The sequence below is a fragment of the Phoca vitulina genome, unplaced genomic scaffold, assembly GCF_004348235.1.
Source record: "Phoca vitulina isolate PV1807 unplaced genomic scaffold, GSC_HSeal_1.0 scaffold5, whole genome shotgun sequence".
In the NCBI taxonomy this organism is placed as follows: domain Eukaryota; kingdom Metazoa; phylum Chordata; class Mammalia; order Carnivora; family Phocidae; genus Phoca; species Phoca vitulina.
In genome coordinates, this window is record NW_022589708.1 from 76204363 (window position 1) to 76224800 (window position 20438).

The following is a 20438-nucleotide window of genomic DNA, read 5'->3' on the forward strand; positions in this document are numbered from 1 at the left end:
AATAAGAACCATGGCTATCTTCCACGAGGAATTACATTTTCAGTGCATTTACTCTGAGTACTTTTCCCTACTCCTTCCTTGAGCCTCCCTTGATTTTTCTTTCAGAATCCAAAAGTGATGCGGGTATCGCTAGAGCAAGAAGAAAGGCTCTTGCCAGCGAGTGTTTCACATCTGCTGAGATGAGGGTGAGCAGCACAGAGCCCGAGAGCTTCTACGACATTTTTCCTCACCACCTTCAAAAAGAAATACAGAAGATTCTCAGATGAAAATAGCTTATTTCTGCTGTGGAGAAAAGCCCCAAACCATTACCTACTCAATACTATTTTACCTGAAGAACTTCTGTCGGTGGCCAGATCAGAAGGCATAACCCAAGGAGGCAACCACGTTCGGACTGGAGAGTCTTACCTGAAGGAACACAACAAAACGCAGCAATGCTTCCGGGCATCAGATGATGAATGGACACTGAGGGGAATACAGGCTTCTCACCGGCCAGGCAGAGCTAAGCTTGGAGTACACATTTAAAGGAAATACAAAGGAAAGACTTCAAAGACAGAAAAATAGTTTCATGATTTTCACAGACACGTATGACAGAAGTGATAATGGAGACCAAGGATAATAGGTAAATGAGTTAAAGTTTTAAATTACAACAATTTACATTGATTTTTTAAGGCTTATTGGGTTTTCCCAAATGAAACATAGATAGGCAAAAACAGATGAAAACTTTCCAGAGATAAAACTATAGATACTTCAGCTGTAACCTGGAATTATGGCTGTAATGATTCAAGCCAAGGGTTGAAAATCATTCCTTACCTTTGTCCAGATAATTTTTGGATTTTCTGTCTTCTGGTGTGGTTGCTGTAATGGGCAGTTGATTAGATGTACCCCATTTTCTCTTTCTTCAAGTGCATATGCTAGTGCTTCTTACTGGCCATGTGATTATTAAATAAAAAACCGTGAAGTACCTGAAATTGTATCAGATAACCTGGGAAAGGAGAAAGAGAGAGAGAGCACAGTCTGCATTTACTTTGTGAACTTTGGTAACAATAAATTTCACTCCTTTCCTCAAATTTAGTTGCTATTTTATAAGAACATATATAAGCTTGAGGATTTAAGCAAAAATATAATATTTATAATTATCCCTTAAATTTCTATGTGTTCTTTTTTTCTTAAGCATATAACAAAACACTCTTTCATTGATTTTGAATGCTGTATTCAAGTAGTATGCTCAGTAGATAAAATTTTAGTGCCATAGAGACCAGGTAAGTCTTTACATCTTCTAACCTATGATATCAACAGATGAAAAGACTTTTCAAATTTGGCTTTGGCAAGTTCGGCAAGCCAAATTTGGCAAGCCAAATTTGAAACGTTGAAAAAAAGCCCAGTATTTGTTTTTCTCTTTCAAAAATTTCCAAAGTAAAAATTTTTAAATGTTTTATTCATTTGACAGTGGAGGTGAGTGTAACTTTTTCAATGGAACTTGCCTCCTAGCAAATGAGGATTACTTTTGTGACTGCTTGTTATTTAAATATGTGAATGCACGCAAGTGTTGAGACTACTTAATGGATTTGGTTTTTATTGGCCAGTTGGAATATTGACTATTTTCTGTATTTTCTGATATAAAAAGAAGGCTCTAAGCCATCTAGGGTAATATTACTGATGCTAAATTGTTTAAATATGAGAGAAACAAACTTACGTAGCACCATACATGCTATCTCACCATTTGTGGATTTTTCTTTTTTTACCTTTTAAAGTGCTTCTATATAATGCTTTGTCAGTTGTGAAAGATGTTTTTCAAACTAAAAGTGAATTCATTTTCATACAACTTGGCAGTTGACTGATTTGTTAGACATAGTATCATTTATAAATTTATTTTAAAGAGCAGTGTTTATGTAGTAGATTCACTGATTCTGTCACTAAAGTATAACTTTTCAGCAATCAGGATTGATTTGAAGCATCTAACAGATGTTGAAAAAAACCCAACAGATTCAATTGTCTTTGAAGTCACTGGCTGATAAATTCTATTTATAGCTAAAGAAAAGTATATTAACTTTGGGTGTGTCTTTGCAGATTATGTAGGCTTTGGTACTGTAGAATTTTCTCAGAACTGATGTATTTGTTTTACTTAAGGCTTATTTACTTATTTACTTAAAGCCAGAATGTCCGTGACTAGATATAGCAAGTGTGTGACTACACAGAGTGGAGTACATGGGTTGAGGGTCAAAACATCAATCTTAAGGTTATTTTTGTAAGAACACACTTTTATTAAGGCATTTAAAACCTACCTTATTAAGACCATAAATCTATAAAACTTGATTGCCTGGTCTCCTTGTTCCTGTGGCAAGACAATAATTTTTAAAGCTGAAAAAGATCCAGTCCAGGCTTCTTGAGCTCTGGGGCATTGTATCCCAAGTTCCCAGAGGTGTGCATGTGTGGTGAGGGCTCACTCAGTCATGGCATCAACAACTCAGGCCCTTCCTAGGGTACTGCCTTTTGTAAATATTTTGGGAAAAGAAGTTAGATTGTCTATTTAATAAGCAATATCAAGTGTTATGCTAAAATGAAGGCAGATATATTATTGGATATACCATCTGGATATTTAAACTAAAAGTTGAGACTTAATCTCACTTGTTGAAGGCTGCTTTGGGATTGGTTCTCTCTCCATGGCCATCAGGAAGAGTCTGGAACCTTAGTATGTGCCAGGGTAGAAGCAGAATCCAGGATATGGACAGATTTGGGGAAACTGTCTCCTAAGATGCCTAGGAAACAGTTCTAGTTGCAGTGTGCTAAGGAGCTTCACAGATTTGTTGTTGATTCAGGCTGGTGGTGATGTCTCAGATAATTTCTTATGAGTTTTGTTTGATAGATAAGAAAACTGAAATTATGTGACTTGCTCAAACTCATAGGGTCAGTTAAAGAAAAAAATTTTTTCTGACTCTTGTTAAAATGGTAAGGAAGACTTCATTCAGGACTATTGCAAGAGGTGTCAAGACCATTGTAACAGGGGAGAGAGATTGGGCTCAAATCTGAATACAGCAAATGCCCTTGCTGGGGGTTTATAGCCAATGAGCAGAGTGAAGGGACCAGAGGATGGACAATTAATGAGAGGAGATATCCAGTGTAAGGGGATTATGGCTAATGCAACTTGACAGAATTCTTGCTGAAGGCAGGCCAGGGTGATCAGGTATCAGGGTATTTGGTTAAATATTGAGGGTAATCAGATATTAAAGGTAGGGAGATTTTTGCTAAACTGATTTAGCAGGATTCTTGTTAAAACTGGGTTAGGCAGGTGGGAGACAGAGCCCAAGGGCAAGGCCTCATTGAAAAGAGGGCTCAGAGGTGCCTTCTAAAGTTTGGTCATGGAGAGAGTCCAGGTTCAAGCTGGTTCAAGCCCAGTATCCCTGGACCTGCCTCTCCCATCTTCCTCCAGGGTCTACACAATGTGTCTGGCTCTACATCTAACCTGGGGATTACAGGGGAGCACTTTCAGTTAGGATCCTCCAAATAAACCTCTGCTCTTAAAATTATTCACTCAACTAACACATACTGAGCATTTATTATGTGCCAGGTACTTGGAATACATCAGGGAATGAAATTGATATAGATACTGACTTTTATGAATCTTATATTCTAGCAGGGAAAGACAGGAAACAAACAGTAAATGTAATACATAATTAAATTATATGGATATCTTACATGATGGAACAAAAGGAACGGTAGGCCAAGAAAAGGAGGTGGGAGTCTGATGGGGTTGTATAGGAATGTGTGTCACAATTTTAAATAGGAAGGTCAGGACAGACTTCACAGAGAAGATGAAATCTGAGCAAACACTTGAAGGAGGGAAAGGAATAATCATAATCATATAGGGGAAGAACGTTCCAGACAGGGGAAACCCAAGCAAAGTGCCTAGGTGGGAGCTGCCTGGCATGTTCCAAGAATAAAGAGGTGGTAGGCATGCTGGAGTGAAGTGAGTGAAGGCGAGTTGATGGTGTGTTTGAAGAGGAAGCTGGGCACGAGGTCACCATGAAGGAAATGGGAATCCATTGCAGGGTTTTAAGGAGTGACATGCTCTGACTTATATGTTTAAAGGATCCCTAGCTGCTATGGAGAAGGCCAGGTGTAGAAGTGGGGACACCCATTCTGGGTTATTGTAACAATCCAGATGAGAGATGATGATGGCTATGGGCTGGATGGAAGGGTGTTTTCTTCTTACCTGATGACTCTGCAGTGGTGTCCGCACTTGTTTGTCGGTGTTTTCACCAAGGCTTCAAGAATATCCTTACCATATGGCAGTGTGGGAATGTTGAATACACTTAAAATGAATGTCAACAACCTATTTATGATGGGTGTTGTGCCATTTTCCCAAAAACAATCACTTCCCTAATTCTCCAACTGACACTAACTACCAAGAGTTAGCACAGACCCTAGAAGTTAAGGGTTCAGTCCTGCAAGACTGCCCCATTTGAGGGGCCAGGCACAAATGGGATCTCCAGGCAGCCCAACTACAAATTCAGGGATTCCCGTGATCCCCTTTCTCAGGTTCAGTAATTCAGCAGAACAACTCAGAACTCAGACAGCGCTTTACTCATGATGACATTGGGCAGTGATCCATTGTGCCTGAGTTTATTGTAAAGGATATGATTCAGTAACAGGCATTTGGATGAGATACATCGGGCAAGATTTGGGGGCAGGGGGTGTGCAGAATTTCCATGCCCTCCCATCACTTTGATGTGTTCACCAATCTGGTGAACTTAGCCTTGTTGTTTCAGAGTTTTTACTGAAGTTTTATTCTGTGGGCACAGTTGATTAAATCATCAGTGATTGAATTCAGTCTCCAGCCCCTCTCTCCTCCCTGGAGGTCAGGGAGTACAGCTGAAAGTTCTAATTCTCTAACTGCATGATTGGTTTCTCTACCTCTAACCACTGATCTTGAAGCGACTTAGGAGCCCTGCCTGAATTATTTCATCAGTATACAAAAGACACTACTATCCTCAGGAAATTTAAAAGCTCTGTGCCAGGCCCAAGAAGATAAAGACCAAATATATATTTTCTATGATAGCACGCTAGGAGTAAGAAAGATTCAAATGGGAAAGCAGAGTCCAGTCTTCAGAAGAGCACGCAAATAAGCTGAGTCCAAGCGTAAGACACTAAGCCCAGACAGGGAAGATCAAGTAGTCAGTAGAGGGCCAGGAAAACAAGCCAGACCTTGTACTTCTCATTGAGGGGCAGAAGTGGATTCAGGCTTGAAGCCATTGGTCTAATGGCAGTGACCCAGAACCAGAGCCAGGGCGATTGGCGTCCAAAGAAAGAACAAGTGGATTAGCAATTATTGCACACCTCCTAGTTATAAATAAGGTCAGTTAATATTTACATCTCTATCTCCATGGCTCCAAGCCTTCACCTGCTGGACAAGACCTTAACTCCCATGCCCCACTAGGGTGCTTAAATTCCTCCCCAGCTATTTCTGGGCATCCTCAAGGTGGTGACATCTTATATGGGCTCAGGAATGAATTTGCTCATGTTCTTTCCTCTTGAGCCTCTCTGTTAAGGGGACTTGTCAAGGCCTCGGCAGCTGGGGTTCTTTCAGACATTATCCGCTGCACCCAGTGGACACTTTGTGCCCGAAACGACTCTGAAACCTGGAGAGAGGGCAGTAAGGGGAGATGAATGGCTTCTCCTCAAGCCTGTGCTCATTCTGTTTTCTAGGAGGGAAGCAATGCTTCATGGACTTAGTCTTGTCCCATGTTTCATAAACATTGTGCCTGAGTTTCTGTCCTCATAGGCTCAAAACCAGTCCCTTATATATGAGTAGAGAGGGGAGGATGGGTCCTGTCCTGCCTCTTCTACATCTCCTCTCTCTCTCTTCTTTGCTCCTTAGATACCTCTGCATCCAAACAAAACAAACTCGGAACAAATATCCTTCCACTTCCTTTCAGAGAAAACAAATTGTGTAATGGAAAGAGTATCAACATTTGAGCCAGATATATTTGATTTGAATCTCAGCTTTGCTATTTACTAGTTACCGAAAAGGTAACACTTGTTATGATGACTTCCATTAAGTGGTAAAAATTCAACTGAGTAATTTAAAAATTCAAATTGACTTTGTTGAATGATTCATTAATTAGGCAGTATCCCTTCTAGCAAATAGAAAGGAGGTACATCAGGCTGCAAGAAAGGAAAGGTTTTTAAAGGCAGAGAGGGAGTGGAATAAAGGAAATTATTAGCAAAGAATGCATTGTTTGAGGCAAGGTCACCTTCCTAAGGGGAAACAGAAAGGGTCTATCAGTATATTTCCCAGTTCTGACCAGGAAATTCCATGTTGACTGGTTAATAGTTACATTCTGGGGGAGGGTGAAACTGCAATTGGGTTAGGTATTACGTCTTGGTTTGCTGATATGATACCCAAACATAAGTGACTCCATTTTGGGCTTGGGGTTTTCTTTTCAACAGTCCCTTTACCAGAAACTAGTACTAAGTCTAGCCATCTGTAACGGCTTCCACCATCACCCAGGTCTTACAAGGATGGTGTTGCCTACCACCAACCCAGCTAACGAGCAGTTGTAAACCAGTCTGTCTTGGTTGATTATGGGGATTTTCCTTCCTGCTACTATCATCCCCTGAATGTGTCCATGTGTGCCAGGATCTGCTTGGGGAGGGTTTTATCCAGTATCTGGCCATCCAATAGGAAACACAAGATGCAAAGGGAGGGGCTGGGGGGAATCCTGGGAACACCACATAGTATCTTTTTTTTTTATTATGTTATGTTAATCACCATACATCACATCATTAGCTTTTGACATAGTGTTCCACGATTCATTGTTTGCGTATAACACCCAGTGCTCCATGCAGTACGTGCCCTCTTTAATACCCATCACCAGGCTAACCCATCCTCCCACCCCCCTCCCCTCTAGAACCCTCAGTTTGTTTTTTGTTTTTCAGAGTCCATCGTCTCTCATGGTTCATCTCCCCCTCTGATTTCCCCCCCTTCATCCTTTCCCTCCTGCTACCTTCTTCTTCTTCTTTTTTTTTTAACATATAATGTATTATTTGTTTTAGAGGTACAGATCTGTGATTCAACAGTCTTACACAATTCACAGCGCTCACCATAGCACCTACCCTCCCCAATGTCTATCACCCAGCCACCCCATCCTTCCCACCCCCCACCACTCCAGCAACCCTCAGTTTGTTTCCTGAGATTAAGAATTCCTCATATCAGTGAGGTCATATGATACATGTCTTTCTCTGATTGACTTATTTCACTCAGCATAACACCCTCCAGTTCCACCCATGTTGTTGGAAATGGCAAGATTTCATTCCTTTTGATGGCTGCATAATATTCCATTGTATATATATATATATATATATATATATATATATATATATATAACACATCTCCTTTATCCGTTCATCTGTTGATGGACATCTTGGTTCTCTCCACAGTTTGGCTATTGTGGACATTGCTGCTATAAACATCGGGGTGCACATACCCCTTTGGATCCCTACATTTGTATCTTTGAGGTAAATACCCAGTAGTGCAATTGCTGGATCGTATGGTAGTGCTATTTTCAACTTTTTGAGGAACCTCCATACTGTTTTCCAGAGTGGCTGCACCAGCTTGCATTCCCACCAACAGTGTAGGAGGGTTCCCCTTTCTCCGCATCCCTGCCAACATCTGTCATTTCCTGACTTTTTAATTTTAGCCATTCTGACTGGTGTGAGGTGATATCTCATTGAGGTTTTGATTTGGATTTCCCTGATGTCAAGCAATGTTGAGCACTTTTTCATGTGTCTGTTGGCCATTTGGATGTCTTCTTTGGAAAAATGTCTGTTCATGTCTTCTGCTCATTTCTTGATTGGATCATTTGTTCTTTGGGTGTTGAGTTTAATAAATTCTTTATAGCTTTTGGATACTAGCCCCTTATCTGATATGTCATTTGCAAATATGTTCTCTCATTCTGTCGGTTGTCTTTTGGTTTTGTTGACTGTTTCTTTTGCTGTGCAAAAGCTTTTTATCTTGATGAAGTCCCAATAGTTCATTTTTGCCCTTGCTTCCCTTGCCTTTGGCAATGTTTCTAGGAAGAAGTTGCTGCGGCTAAAGTCGAAGAGGTCACTGCCTGTGTTCTCCTTTAGAATGTTGATGGACTCCTATCTCACATTTAGGTCTTTCAACCATTTGGAGTCTATTTTTGTGTGTGGTGTAAGGAAATGGTCCAGTTTCATTCTTCTGCATGTGGCTGTCCAGTTTACCCAACACCATTTGTTGAAGAGACTGTCTTTTTTCCATTGGACATTCCTTCCTGCTTTGTCAAAGATTAGTTGACCATAGATTTGAGGGTCCATTTCTGGGCTCTCTATTCTGTTCCACTGATCTATCTGTCTGTTTTTGTGCCAGTACCATACTGTCTTGATGATGACAGCTTTGTAATAGAGCTGGAAGTCCGGAATTGTGATGCCGCCAGCTTTGGTTTTCTTTTTCAACATTCCTCTGGCTATTCGGGGTCTTTTCTGGTTCCATACAAATTTTAGGATTATTTCTTTCATTTCTTTAAAAAAAGTGGATGGTATTTTGATGGGGATTGCATTGAATGTGTAGATTGCTCTAGGTAGCATAGCATATTTGTTCTTCCAATCCATGAGCATGGAACGTTTTTCCATTTCTTTGTGTCTCCCTCAATTTCTTTCATGAGTATTTTATAGTTTTCTGAGGACAGATTTTTTGCCTCTTTGGTTAGATTTATTCCTAGGTATCTTATGGTTTTGGGTGCAATTGTAAATGGGATTGACTTCTTAATTTCTCTTTCTTCTGTCTTGTTGTTGGTGTATAGGAATGCCACTGATTTCTGTGCATTGATTTTATATCCTGCCACTTGACTGAATTCCTGTAGGAGTTCTAGCAGTTTTGGGGTGGAGTCTTTGGAGTTTTCCACATAAAGTATCATATCATCTGCAAAGAGTGAGAGTTTGACTTCTTCTTTGCCGATTTGGATGCCTTTTATTTCTTTTTATTGTCTGATTGCTGTGGCTAGGACTTCTAGTACTATGTTGAATAGCAGTGGTGATAGTGGACATCCCTGCCGCATTCCTGACCTTAGGGGGAAAGCTCTCAGGTTTTCCCCCATTGAGAATGATATTTGCTATGGATTTTTTATAGATAGCTTTTATGATATTGAGGTATGTACCCTCTATCCCTATACTCTGAAGAGTTTTGATCAAGAAAGGATGCTGTACTTTGTCAAATGATTTTTCTGCATCTATTGAGTGGATCATATGGTTCTTGTTCTTTCTTTTATCAATGTATTGTATCACATTGATTGATTTGTGGATGTTGAACCAACCTTGCAGCCCAGGGATAAATCCCACTTGGTCGTGGTGAATAATCCTTTTAATGTACTGTTGGATCCTATTGGCTAGTATTTTGGTGAGAATTTTTGCATCCATGTTCATCAGGGATATTGGTCTGTAATTCTCCTTTTTGATGGGGTCTTTGTCTGGTTTGGAGATCAAGGTAATGGTGGCCTCATAAAACGAGTTTGGAAGTTTTCCTTCCGTTTCTATCTTTGGAACAGTTTCAGAAGAATAGGTATTAATTCTTCCTTAAATGTTTGGTAGAATTCCCCTGGGAAGTCATCTGGCCCTGGGCTTTTGTTTGGTGGGAGATTTTGGATGACTGCTTCAATTTCCTTAGTGGTTATAGGTCTGTTCAGGTTTTCTATTTCTTCCTGGTTCAGTTTTGGTAGTTGATACATCTCTAGGAATGCATCCATTTCTTCCAGATTATCTAATTTGCTGGCATGTAGTTGCTCATAATATGTGTTTACAATTGTTTGTATTTCTTTGGTGTTGGTTGTGATCTCTCCTCTTTCATTCATGATTTTGTTGATTTGGGTCATTTCTCTTTTCTTTTTGATAAGTCTGGCTAGGGGTTTATCAATCTTGTTAATTCTTTCAAAGAACCAGCTCCTAGTTTCGTTGATCTGTTCTACTGTTCTTTTGGTTTCTATTCATTGATTTCTGCTCTGATCTTTCTTATTTCTCCTATCCTGCTGGGTTTAGGCTTTATTTGCTGTTCTTTCTCCAGCTCCTTTAGGTGTAGGGTTAGGTTGTGTACTTGAGACCTTTCTTGTTTCTTGAGAAAGGCTTGTATTGCTATATACTTTCCTCTTAGGACTGCCTTTGCTGCATCCCAAAGTTTTTGAACAGTTGTGTTTTCATTTTCATTGGTTTCCATGAATTTTTTAAATTCTTCTTTAATTTCCTGGTTGACCCATTCATTCTTTAGTAGGATGTTCTTTAGCCTTCATGTATTTGAGTTCTTTCTGACTTTCCTCTTGTGATTGAGTTCTAGTTTCAAAGCATTGTGGTCTGAAAATATGCATGGAATCATCCCAATCTTTTGGTACCGGTTGAGACCTGATTTGTGACCTAGGATGTGATCGATTCTGGAGAATGTTCCATGGGCACTAGAGAAGAATGTATATTCTGTTGCTTTGGGATGGAATGTTCTGAATATATCTGTGAAGTCCATTTGGTCCAGTGTGTCATTTAAAGTCTTTATTTCCTTGTTGATCTTTTGCTCAGATGATCTGTCCATTTCAGTGAGGGGAATGTTAAAGTCTCCCACTATTATGGTATTGTTGTCAATGTGTTTCTTTGCTTTTGTTATTAATTGCCTTATATAATTGGCCGCTCCCATGTTAGGGGCATAGATATTTACAATTGTTAGATCTTCTTGTTGGATAGACCCTTTAAGTAGGATATAGTGTCCTTCCTCATCTCTTATTATAGTCTTTGGTTTAAAATCTGATTTGTCTGATATAAGGATTGCCACCCCAGCTTTCTTTTGGTGTCCATTAACATGGTAAATGGTTTTCCACCCCCTCACTTTCAATCTGGGGGTGTCTTTGGGTCTAAAATGAGTCTCTTGCAGACAGCATATCGATGGGTCTTGTTTTTTTATCCAATCTGATAGCCTGTGTCTTTTGATTGGGGCATTTAGCCCATTTACATTCAGGGTAACTATTGAAAGATAGGAATTTAGTGCCATTGTATTGCCTGTAAGGTGACTGCTACTATATATTGTCTGTGTTCCTTTCTGGTCTATGTTGCTTTTAGGCTCTCTCTTTGCTTAGAGGATGTCTGGTAGGGCTGGTTTCGTGTTTGCAAATTCCTTTAGTTTTTGTTTGTCCTGGAACTTTTTTATCTCTCCTTCTATTTTCAATGACAGCCCAGCTGGATATAGTATTCTTGGCTGCATATTTTTCTCATTAATGCTCTGAATATATCCTGCCAGTCCTTTCTGGCCTGCCAGGTCTCTGTGGATAGGTCTATTGTCATTCTAATGTTTCTACCATTGTAGGTTACATATGTCTTCTCCCGAGCTGCTTTCAGGATTTTCTCTTTGTCTCTGAGACTCGTAAGTTTTACTATTAGATGTTGGGATGTTGACCTATTTTTATTGATTTTGAGAGGGGTTCTCTGTGCCTCCTGGATTTTGATGCCTGTTTCCTTCCTCAAATTAGGGAATTTCTCTGCTATAATTTGCTCCAATATACCTTCTGCTTCTCTCTCTCTTTCTTCTTCTTCTGGGATCCCAATTATTCTAATGTTGTTTTGTCTTATGGTATCGTTTATCTCTCGAATTCTGCCCTCGTGATCCAGTAGTTGTTTATCTCTCTTTTTCTCAGCTTCTTTATTTTCCATCATTTGGTCTTCTATCTCACTGATTCTCTCTTCTGCCTCATTTATCCTAGCAGTTAGCGCCTCCATTTTTGATTGCACCTCATTAATAGCCTTTATGATTTTGACTTGGTTAGATTTTAGTTCTTTTATTTCTCCAGAAGGGTTTCTCTAATAACTTCCATGCTTTTTTCAAGCCCAGCTAGTATCTTTAAAATCATCATTCTGAACTCTAGGTCTGACATCGTACTAATGTCTGTATGTAGTAGGTCCCGGGCAGTTGGTACTACCTCTTGTTCTTTTTGTTGAGGTGATTTTTTCCGTCTTGTCATTTTCTCCAGAGGAGAATAGATGAATGAGAGAACAAATTGCTAACAGGGTAACAATGTCCCCAGAAAATATAGTCTAAACAAATCAGAAAAGACCTGAAGCCGGGGGAAAAGAAAGGGAAAGAAAGAAAAATGAAAAAGAAAAAAAAAGAAAAAGATAAAAACAAACCAAAACAGAACAAAACAAAAAAAACCCAGAATATGATCAAATATGATCAGGCTGGTGCATAGATCAGTGCTACACACTAGATTTTGGGTATATTTTGGTCTGTTAGAAGAAAGTGCCTCCCAAAATTTTAAAGAAAGATAACCTTATATATGTACAAAAATAAGGGTTAATACGATGAAGGGATGGAATATGACTGTAAAGATGAAAATTCCAAATGATTTTGTAAAAGGAACTGATAATATAAGAAGATGGTTGAAAAAAGAAAGAAGAGGATTTAAAAAAAAAAAAGGGAGAGAATATGATCAGGCAGGAGACTAGAACAAAGCCATGCACTAGAGATTTTGGGTATATTTCAATCTGTTAGAAGAAAGTGTATCTCAAAATTTTAAAGAGAGAACAACTTATATATATATACCAAAAATAAGGGTAACTACTATGCAGGGATAGAATATGACTTAAAAATAAAAAATGAAAAATATTTTTTAAAAAAGGGATTGACAAGATGTTGGTTGAAAAGGGAAAAAGAAAAATTCAAAAAAAAAAAAGTTAAAAAAAATTAACTTTGAAAGACTAAAGAATCATGGTATAAAAGCCATGAATTCTATGTGCAGTATTCCCCTAGTGCTGGAGTTCTGCCGTTCTCATTGATCGGTAAACTTGGTCTTGGCTGGCTGTTCTCGCTGATCTTCTGGGGGAGGGGCCTGTTGCCGTGGTTCCCAAATGTCTTTGCTGGAGGCGGAATTGCCCCACCCTTGCCTGGTCCGGGCTAAGTAATCTACTCGGGTTTGCTCTCCGGAGCTTCTGTTCCCTGCGAGCTTTCCGTACAGCTTTGGAGGATGGGAGTGAAAATGGCGGCCTCCCAATCTCTGCCCAGAGGAGCCGAGAACTCGGGGCCCCGCTCCTCAGTGCGCCCCCAGAGAAAAGCAGTCAGTCACTCCCGTCTCCCCGGTCTCCGGCCGCACTCCGTGCTCACCCGGCCTGTGACCGAGCGTTTCTATCTCTGGCACACGACCCCGTGTGGAGTCTCCAAACCCAGCAGATCCCTGCGGTGCGCTCCTGTGCCGCTCCTCCTGGAGGAGGAAGGGGAGTCTCCCCGGATCTGCCGCTTGTTGGGTCCCTGCTGGAGGAGCAGGGACCCGACTGTGCCATGGATCACGGTTTATGACAACCCAGAGCTGAGAGCTTGTGCCTTGGCTCCATCTCTGCAGCCGGCTTCCCTGCTCCGATACCTGGGAGCTCTGCCGCACTCAGGCACCCCCGGTCTTTCTGTGACCCCGAGGGTCCTGAGACCACACTGTCCCGTGAGGGTTCCACCCCCCGCTTAGCCACTGGAGCGACGTCCCTCAGCGGAGCCGACTTCTAAAAGTTCCGATTTTTGTGCTCCGCGGCTCTATCACTTGCCAGAAGCGGCCGACGGAGGCCCCTCCCCCGCCATCTATCCTCCCGAATATCACCTCAGATTCACTTCTCCGCACGTCCTACCTTCCAGAAAATGGTTGCTTTTCTGTTCAGAGAGTTGTTGCTATTCTTTTCCTCGATCTCCTGTTGAGTTTGTAGGTGTTCAGAATGGTTTGATCCCTATCCAGCTGAATTCCTGGGACCAGACGAAATCCAGGTCTCCTACTCCTTCGCCATCTTGCTCCGCCTCAACACCACATAGTATCTTTAGAGAAAGAATCATCAAAAGGCAGCAGGGTGATTTGGGACATTTGGTGGTCCTCACCAAGTGGTAATGAAATGGCCAACTTGGTTTCCCTCTAGTTTCCTACTGTGGGCTCTGCAGCAATTTCCATTTTCCTGGTTCTTGGGGGAGGAAAAACTCAGCCTGCATGTGTGATTCTAAGCCCTTTGGTGGAGTAGTCACAGCCTAGGGTCTGGTCTGCAACAGGTGACTCACCATTGCTGTCAGCTTCAGAGCAGTAAGAAATCCCTCTTCAGTGACCAAGTGAAGGAATTTGGTGAGGGAAGGAGGGAAAGACATACTGATGAAGGCTTTGCGGTATTTGTCTACCAATGAGGCACTGCTGCTTTTCAGAATAGTAAGTCTGATTCACCTTCTCCTTCATGGATCGAATGGGCAGTCATGCTGTTGTGAGTGGTCTATAGACAGGGTCCCCACTGTCTATAGGGGATAAGCCAAGGGTTTACATGCGGAGGTGAAAAGGAACGAGAAATTACCAAGGAACCTGGCAGCTGAGGCATTGTTACCTCCCAAGACCTGAGGGACTAGGGTAGAAACAATTGCTGAATCTTGAAGGACAAAGCGTTATACCTTGGAGCAACATCTCTTGAGAAGGGTAGTGACCTTTGGTTAAAAGACACAGTCAGACCATGGTGAGGCTGTGTGATGGATGTTGGGGGAACGAATTCTTTGACATCACTCTCATCCCTCACTTCGACCCTCTGTTGAGGTTCCTGTTGGTCAACTTGACCTGCAGCAAAAGCGCCCTGAGGCCCCGTTGATGCAGTTCAGACAGGTCGGCCCAGGTGAACAAGGTGGAGTGTGGACGCAAGGGGCAGAGCGATATATAGTATATGCGGAGAGAACCCTGGGCTTTCACCCTCTTTACCCATGATTGGCAGAAATCCTATGCCTGGCCTCGGTGCCCCTTTACTTCCTTTAAAAAATATTATCATGAAAAGTTTTAGGCATACATAGAAGAAACCATTATGATGAATACCCATAAAATTAAATACTTATTGAAATTCTGCCACATATGTTCATACCCCTCTTTCTCTTTGCTTCAGTATGTTAAAGCAGATCCCACACACTCTATTTTGTGCTGGTGCTGGTGGCTAAGCCCTGGGGGGTGAGCTGTGTGGTGGCATTTCCCCAACTGCAGGGGTCACCCTGAAGGCTTCTCCACTCCCAACAGGTGTGTGTCGAAGGAGGGAGTTCTGCGTGCAGGGCCAGAGCAGGTTCGCTGCCATCACCCAAAGCTATCCGAAGGGAGAACGGGGAGCGGTAACACAGTAGAAATACTTTCGTTATTTAACATTTATAGGTACTGGAATCATTACCCCTTAAACACTACTTGGGAAGGTCCTCTTGATAAGTTTTTCTTGAGAAGAATATAAATCAACTGATAGGTTTTTCCTGAGAAGAATATAAAGTTAATTTATTATCCAGCATGAAATATTAGGGTTTTAAATGATCTCATTTACTGACTTCCCTAAGAGGAAAAAAATTCCATATAGAAACGATAACTTAGAGACAAATTGACATAAGTTATATTTTTTTTAATTAAGCAGTAGGAAAAATGCTTTATATATGAATCCTTAATATAAATTATTCTAATTTCTAATTTGTTATGAATGAAAGCCACAGCCATAAGGAAAATAGTGCAGAAACAAAACACTAATTCTTTTCAGAGCCGACCACAATTTGAAGCCTACAGCAGCTCCTAGACCAAGTAAATAGGTTCTATATAAAATCCCTCGTAGAATAAATAGAAAAAAGATCCCTTGAAAAATCCTTGAAAATATAAAAAACAGAAAAGCTGTAGAAAAGTGGTTGTGTATTATTGTGACCTCTGGTATAGATAGGTACAGCCAAACAGTTTGACATTTTGACATAAATTCACTTGCTCCCTCCTCCCCAAAAGAAAAAAAAAAACCAACAACAACAGAAGAAAGGAACTGCCCCTTCTCATGTTGCAAGAAAATGCTGGCTAAATGCAGAGTCCAAGGAACAGATTTCAGACATTGTAATTTATTCCTTCTTTTAATCTGCATGGAAAATGGAAGCAAACGTGTTCTTCCAAGAGAATGCACCACAGAGCTTTTGTACACGTTTACTGCCCTTTTTCCTTTTTTTAATTATGGAAGGCTTAGTTCAAAACTTCAGTTGAGTTACAGAGAGAGGACAGGTTTACAAGGACAATGTGTGCTTTGAATACATCGTATTAAGTGCAGAGGCAACTGATTGTTTCTCTCTGCCCGCTAACCAGTCACTGAAAAAGGCAAACATATCTACATTTTGCTACTTAATGGTACCTCATCATTATATTCTTCGGATCCAAAGGTGGTGTCACGGTAAGAACTTATTAAAAACCCTTCTTTCTTATTCTGGAACAGGTAATTATCAGTTTGTGTTTTGGAAGTAATTACCATGGGTGTTACCAATTTACTTAAACTTATTTAGTGAAGACTACTCTCAGGGTTAAGTTAAGGATTTTTAGCTCATGCCTTTCATTGGTAAAGTGGATTCTCCGTGAATTAAGTTGTCTTCTGAACCTCCTGTGTCCAGTCAGTTGACTGTTGAAGCCATGCCTAGCTGTTGGTGGTTTGTTTCCACTTTAAGGTCTTTAAAATGGAATAACTAACATTTTTTAAGTTAATATCTTTCTCACGGGTAGTCATATATTACAAGATGTTAGTTTTAAAATTCGTTATTCTCACAATTAAAAAGAATTTTTAAGCTTAAGGAATTTTAAATTTAAGGAACAAATTCAGTTGCAAGTACATAGTGAGGAAGAGCATACTTGAGCTGCCTGTCAAGGGTCTTTTGCTCCAGAGATTCTCCCTAGCAGCTGCTTTACCAGATCTCAAACCAGCATCTTACACATACGAATGGTAGGTACTTGCACAGGTAAATGTTTTGATATCACCTATATATTAAGACAAAAAGAAATGTTATAGGGGCTCCTGGTTGGCTCAGTTGGTAGAACATGTGACTCTTGATCTTGGGGTCATGAGTTTGAGCCCCATTTTGGGTATAGAGATTACTTAAAAAAATGTCCATGGTGAGTAGAGGAACCAGCTGATGTGTAGGAGTCTTTCAGCAACCGAAGGAAGGCCTTAGAACAGTAAGTGATCAGTAAATACTAACAACATTGACCAAAAAAATCTTTAGATTCTGCACAAATGCCAATCACTTCTTCATCCTCTGATCTTCCATAGGCTGAATCCCAACCTCCCTATGGCCCTGTTGCTTTTTTTTTTTTTTTTTTATTGCTTTTCCCAGACTTAGATGTCATGAAGGAGTGCGCCTCTTCCCAAGCTGTGAAAAATTATTTTGGAGTTTGTGATGAAAGGCTAGACCAGCTCACAGCTTTATCTAATGCTAGTTTATTAGTATCTGTCCATTAAGAGAATTATTACAGAAAAAAAAAAGGTCATAAGGACTCAGTTTTCTTCTAATTCTTACTTTACATGCAGGATGCGAAGTGCTTGAAGGGCATGGTCATCAGAAGCCAAGTATGTGAAGACCACAGCATTCCCATTTTCAGCAGCGAATGTTGTGGGACATAGAACAACATATAAGAGGTTATAAGCAAGAGGGATTTCAGTAGTTTATGAATAAAGAAAATTCATGCCTTCTTTGATCATTCATAAGTGAAAGTCAAGCACTGAAGATGTTCAAGAAGATAGAGGTTTGGTCTCATTGGCTCAGCTGGAGGAAGCCTTCTGCTCTTCTGGCTGGGCACTGATTGTTGGGTAGGATTTCAGTAGCATCATTTCTCAGGTTCTTCCCATCTCTGAAGCATTTTATATCTATCTCCTGAAATGTGAAGGAGTGTTTCCAACTTCCCATTCATGCACTTAACAACTTAAATATAAGATTAGTGCTTCCTGAATATATGATCTGAATCTGAGGTTCTAGCTTTTCACCAGCTCTTCAGAGGAAGAGATCTTGTGATTACCCTGCTTACCTATCTCAGTCCTTATGCACTCCATATGCACTGACCAGGTGTGTGCCAGGCCCCGGGGGTGTGGAAGAGGGATATTGAGACCTGTTTTCTGTTCTTAAAAGGTCCCCAGTGTGCAGAGGGGGATACAGCCATGAACATACCTGGTTTATGTAATGTGGGAAGACCTGGGATAGATAGACATGCAGAGTATTATGAGAGAATAAGAAAGGGCACATAAGGCTTTTTTTTTTTTTTAAAGATTTTATTTATTTATTTGACAGAGAGAGTGAAAGAGCACAAGCAGGGGGAACAGTTGAGGGAGAGGGAGAAGCAGGTTCCCCACCAAGCAGGGAGCCCGATGCGGGGCTCGATCCCAGGACCCTGGGATCATGACCTGAGCCGAAGGCAGACACTTAACCATCTGAGCCACCCAGGTGCCCCAAGGCTTATTTGTTATGGACCTATTTCCATTTTTCCTTAAACAGTGTTGGGTAGAGAGGGAAGTTTTCACAACTGAAGTGGCATTTGAGCTGGGCCACCAAGGATAGGTAATGCGTTTAACATGTAGGGAGGAGGCAGATGCCGCAGGAGGAAACAGAATGTGCAGAGAAATGCGCAAAAAAAAAAAAAAAAAAAAAGTGCAAAGACATGCTGCAACACTCTGGGGGAATTTTCTGGAAGGAGGGGGGTGGACAAGGCTGGGAAAGTGAGCCTGTCTTTGAAGCATTTGAACTTTATCATGTGGGTAACTTGAAGTACTGAATATGGTGAACAGAGGCTTAGTCATGCTCCAGTCAAGAACAACTCAGTGGCAACATGAAGGATTGACTGAAGAAGAAAGGATTTGGGACAGTGAGAATAGTTAGGGTGCTGACCTCATGGTCTGAGCAAGAGAGAGTAAAGCTTGAACAAATATGAATACAAGGAAGGAATGGATTCAAGGGAGAGCGATCATGGTGGAGTGCTTAGACGTGGTGGCTGATGTTTGTAGAGAATAACCAATATTTCCTTTTGGGAATATTTGTTTTATGTCTACAATATCTGCAGATTATTTAATCAAAAATGGAAAATATTTAGAAAACAGGAAAGTGACCAAAGTTTAAGTGACAAACACACATAAAATTTTAATTATCAATGAAATTAAAAATATGTTTTCTGAACTATATTCAATTGCCCTAAGTAGTTTTCTAATTGATGAGTTTTTTTATGTCAATTGAAAGAGGGTAGAAATAATGAGCAATCATATGATTTGTTTTGGGTGAATTTAGATTTTGATTTGGGTAAATTCTGAAAAAAAATATACATATGAATATTATCTATGCTTTCCTTATTTAAAAATTTTGTTTTTGTTACTTAAGAAATATTCATTTTTATAAGCAGTGAGTAAATAGACAGGAAAGGAATAGAAAGTAAATCTTCCTCTTCCAGTTTATAACTAAGCCATTTTTTCAATGAAATCATATAAGAGAAAATTTGAAATGGTTTGAGAAATGAGCAAAATGTAGGATTTTAACAGATTAAGCTTCTATTTAATTGTAGTACTCATGTAAAGTCCAGTTGTTTTGTTTTTTAATGGATTCATTCTCAGTTTTCCTTAAACAACTCCCCTGACCTATTTCTATCTAGTGTTTTCTTTGTGTCCCTTCCAGTGGAGGTTGCCTGCCAACTACTATAATTGTTCCCCAAGACAGCATGTGTGTGCAGCCATTTATAAAGCCCTCTGTGTGAGGAAGACTGTGGCATGCTCCTCTTTTACTAGAGCAAAGAAAAAAATACAGTGTTATTTTCCACAAACTCACAGATATGTAATTTTGTGGACATGGTTTACGTGATTCATACTTCCAAGTTATTATGGCATTGGCTTTGCACAGATAAAATAATGTTCACTCTTTGAACTATTCATTAATGTCACCCCAAGTCCAGATACTTAGAAATGGATTACGTAAGAACATGTTTTTTATTTTTCAAAATCTTTAGTGAATTTAAGCAAGAAATATTCAAAACAAATTATGACTAAATAAATAAGATTTCCATTTATTTTTCATAAATAAACTCATATTTCTTAAGTACTTATGACTAGAGGATGTTAGTTTAATCAAATTATGGTCTGGGATTCTATTTGAGACACCATTTCAAAACTAAATAAAGGGGACTGCATTTTTAAACAACTAAATTGACTATCATTAACTAAATAGAAGTAGTTAATTGTAAAATCTCCCCCTTTTTGACTGAATATCTGTATCTCTATTCTGTAATTCATGCTTGTATATTTACCACATACATTTAGAAGTGCTCTTCAGTGTGTGTATGAGAGAGCTTGCATGTGCTACATCCTGCCAGCCTATAAAATTGCATGTTTGAAATACAAGACTGTGATCAGCCCTTAAAAAGGAGCCTAGGGAAAAAAAAAAAAAAAAAAAGGAGCCTAGGGAGCACCTGGGTGGCTGTTGGTTAGGCCTCCGACTCCTGATTTTGACTCAGGTCATGATCTCAGGGTCTTTGTTGAGCCCCATGTTGGGCTCCGTGCTCAGAGGGGAGTCTGCTTGAGATTCTCTCTCTCTCCCTCTCCTTCTGTCCCTCCCCCCTTCTCTCTCTCTCTCTGAAATAGTAAATAAGTCTTTTTTTTTTTTTTAG

General features: G+C 40.2%; 1 protein-coding gene across 5 annotated transcripts in view; it reads left to right on the forward strand.

The window, feature by feature from the left end:
* The window catches only part of SACS (sacsin molecular chaperone), a 96760-nt gene that overhangs the window by 13511 nt on the left and 62811 nt on the right, over window positions 1-20438 (forward strand). For all 5 annotated transcript variants that reach the window (XM_032403343.1, XM_032403341.1, XM_032403347.1 and 2 more), the window contains one exon: window positions 106-619. In XM_032403343.1, coding sequence (XP_032259234.1) covers window positions 585-619 — 35 coding nt within the window. In that variant the 5' untranslated portion in view covers window positions 106-584. The remainder of the gene's footprint in view (window positions 1-105; window positions 620-20438) is intronic.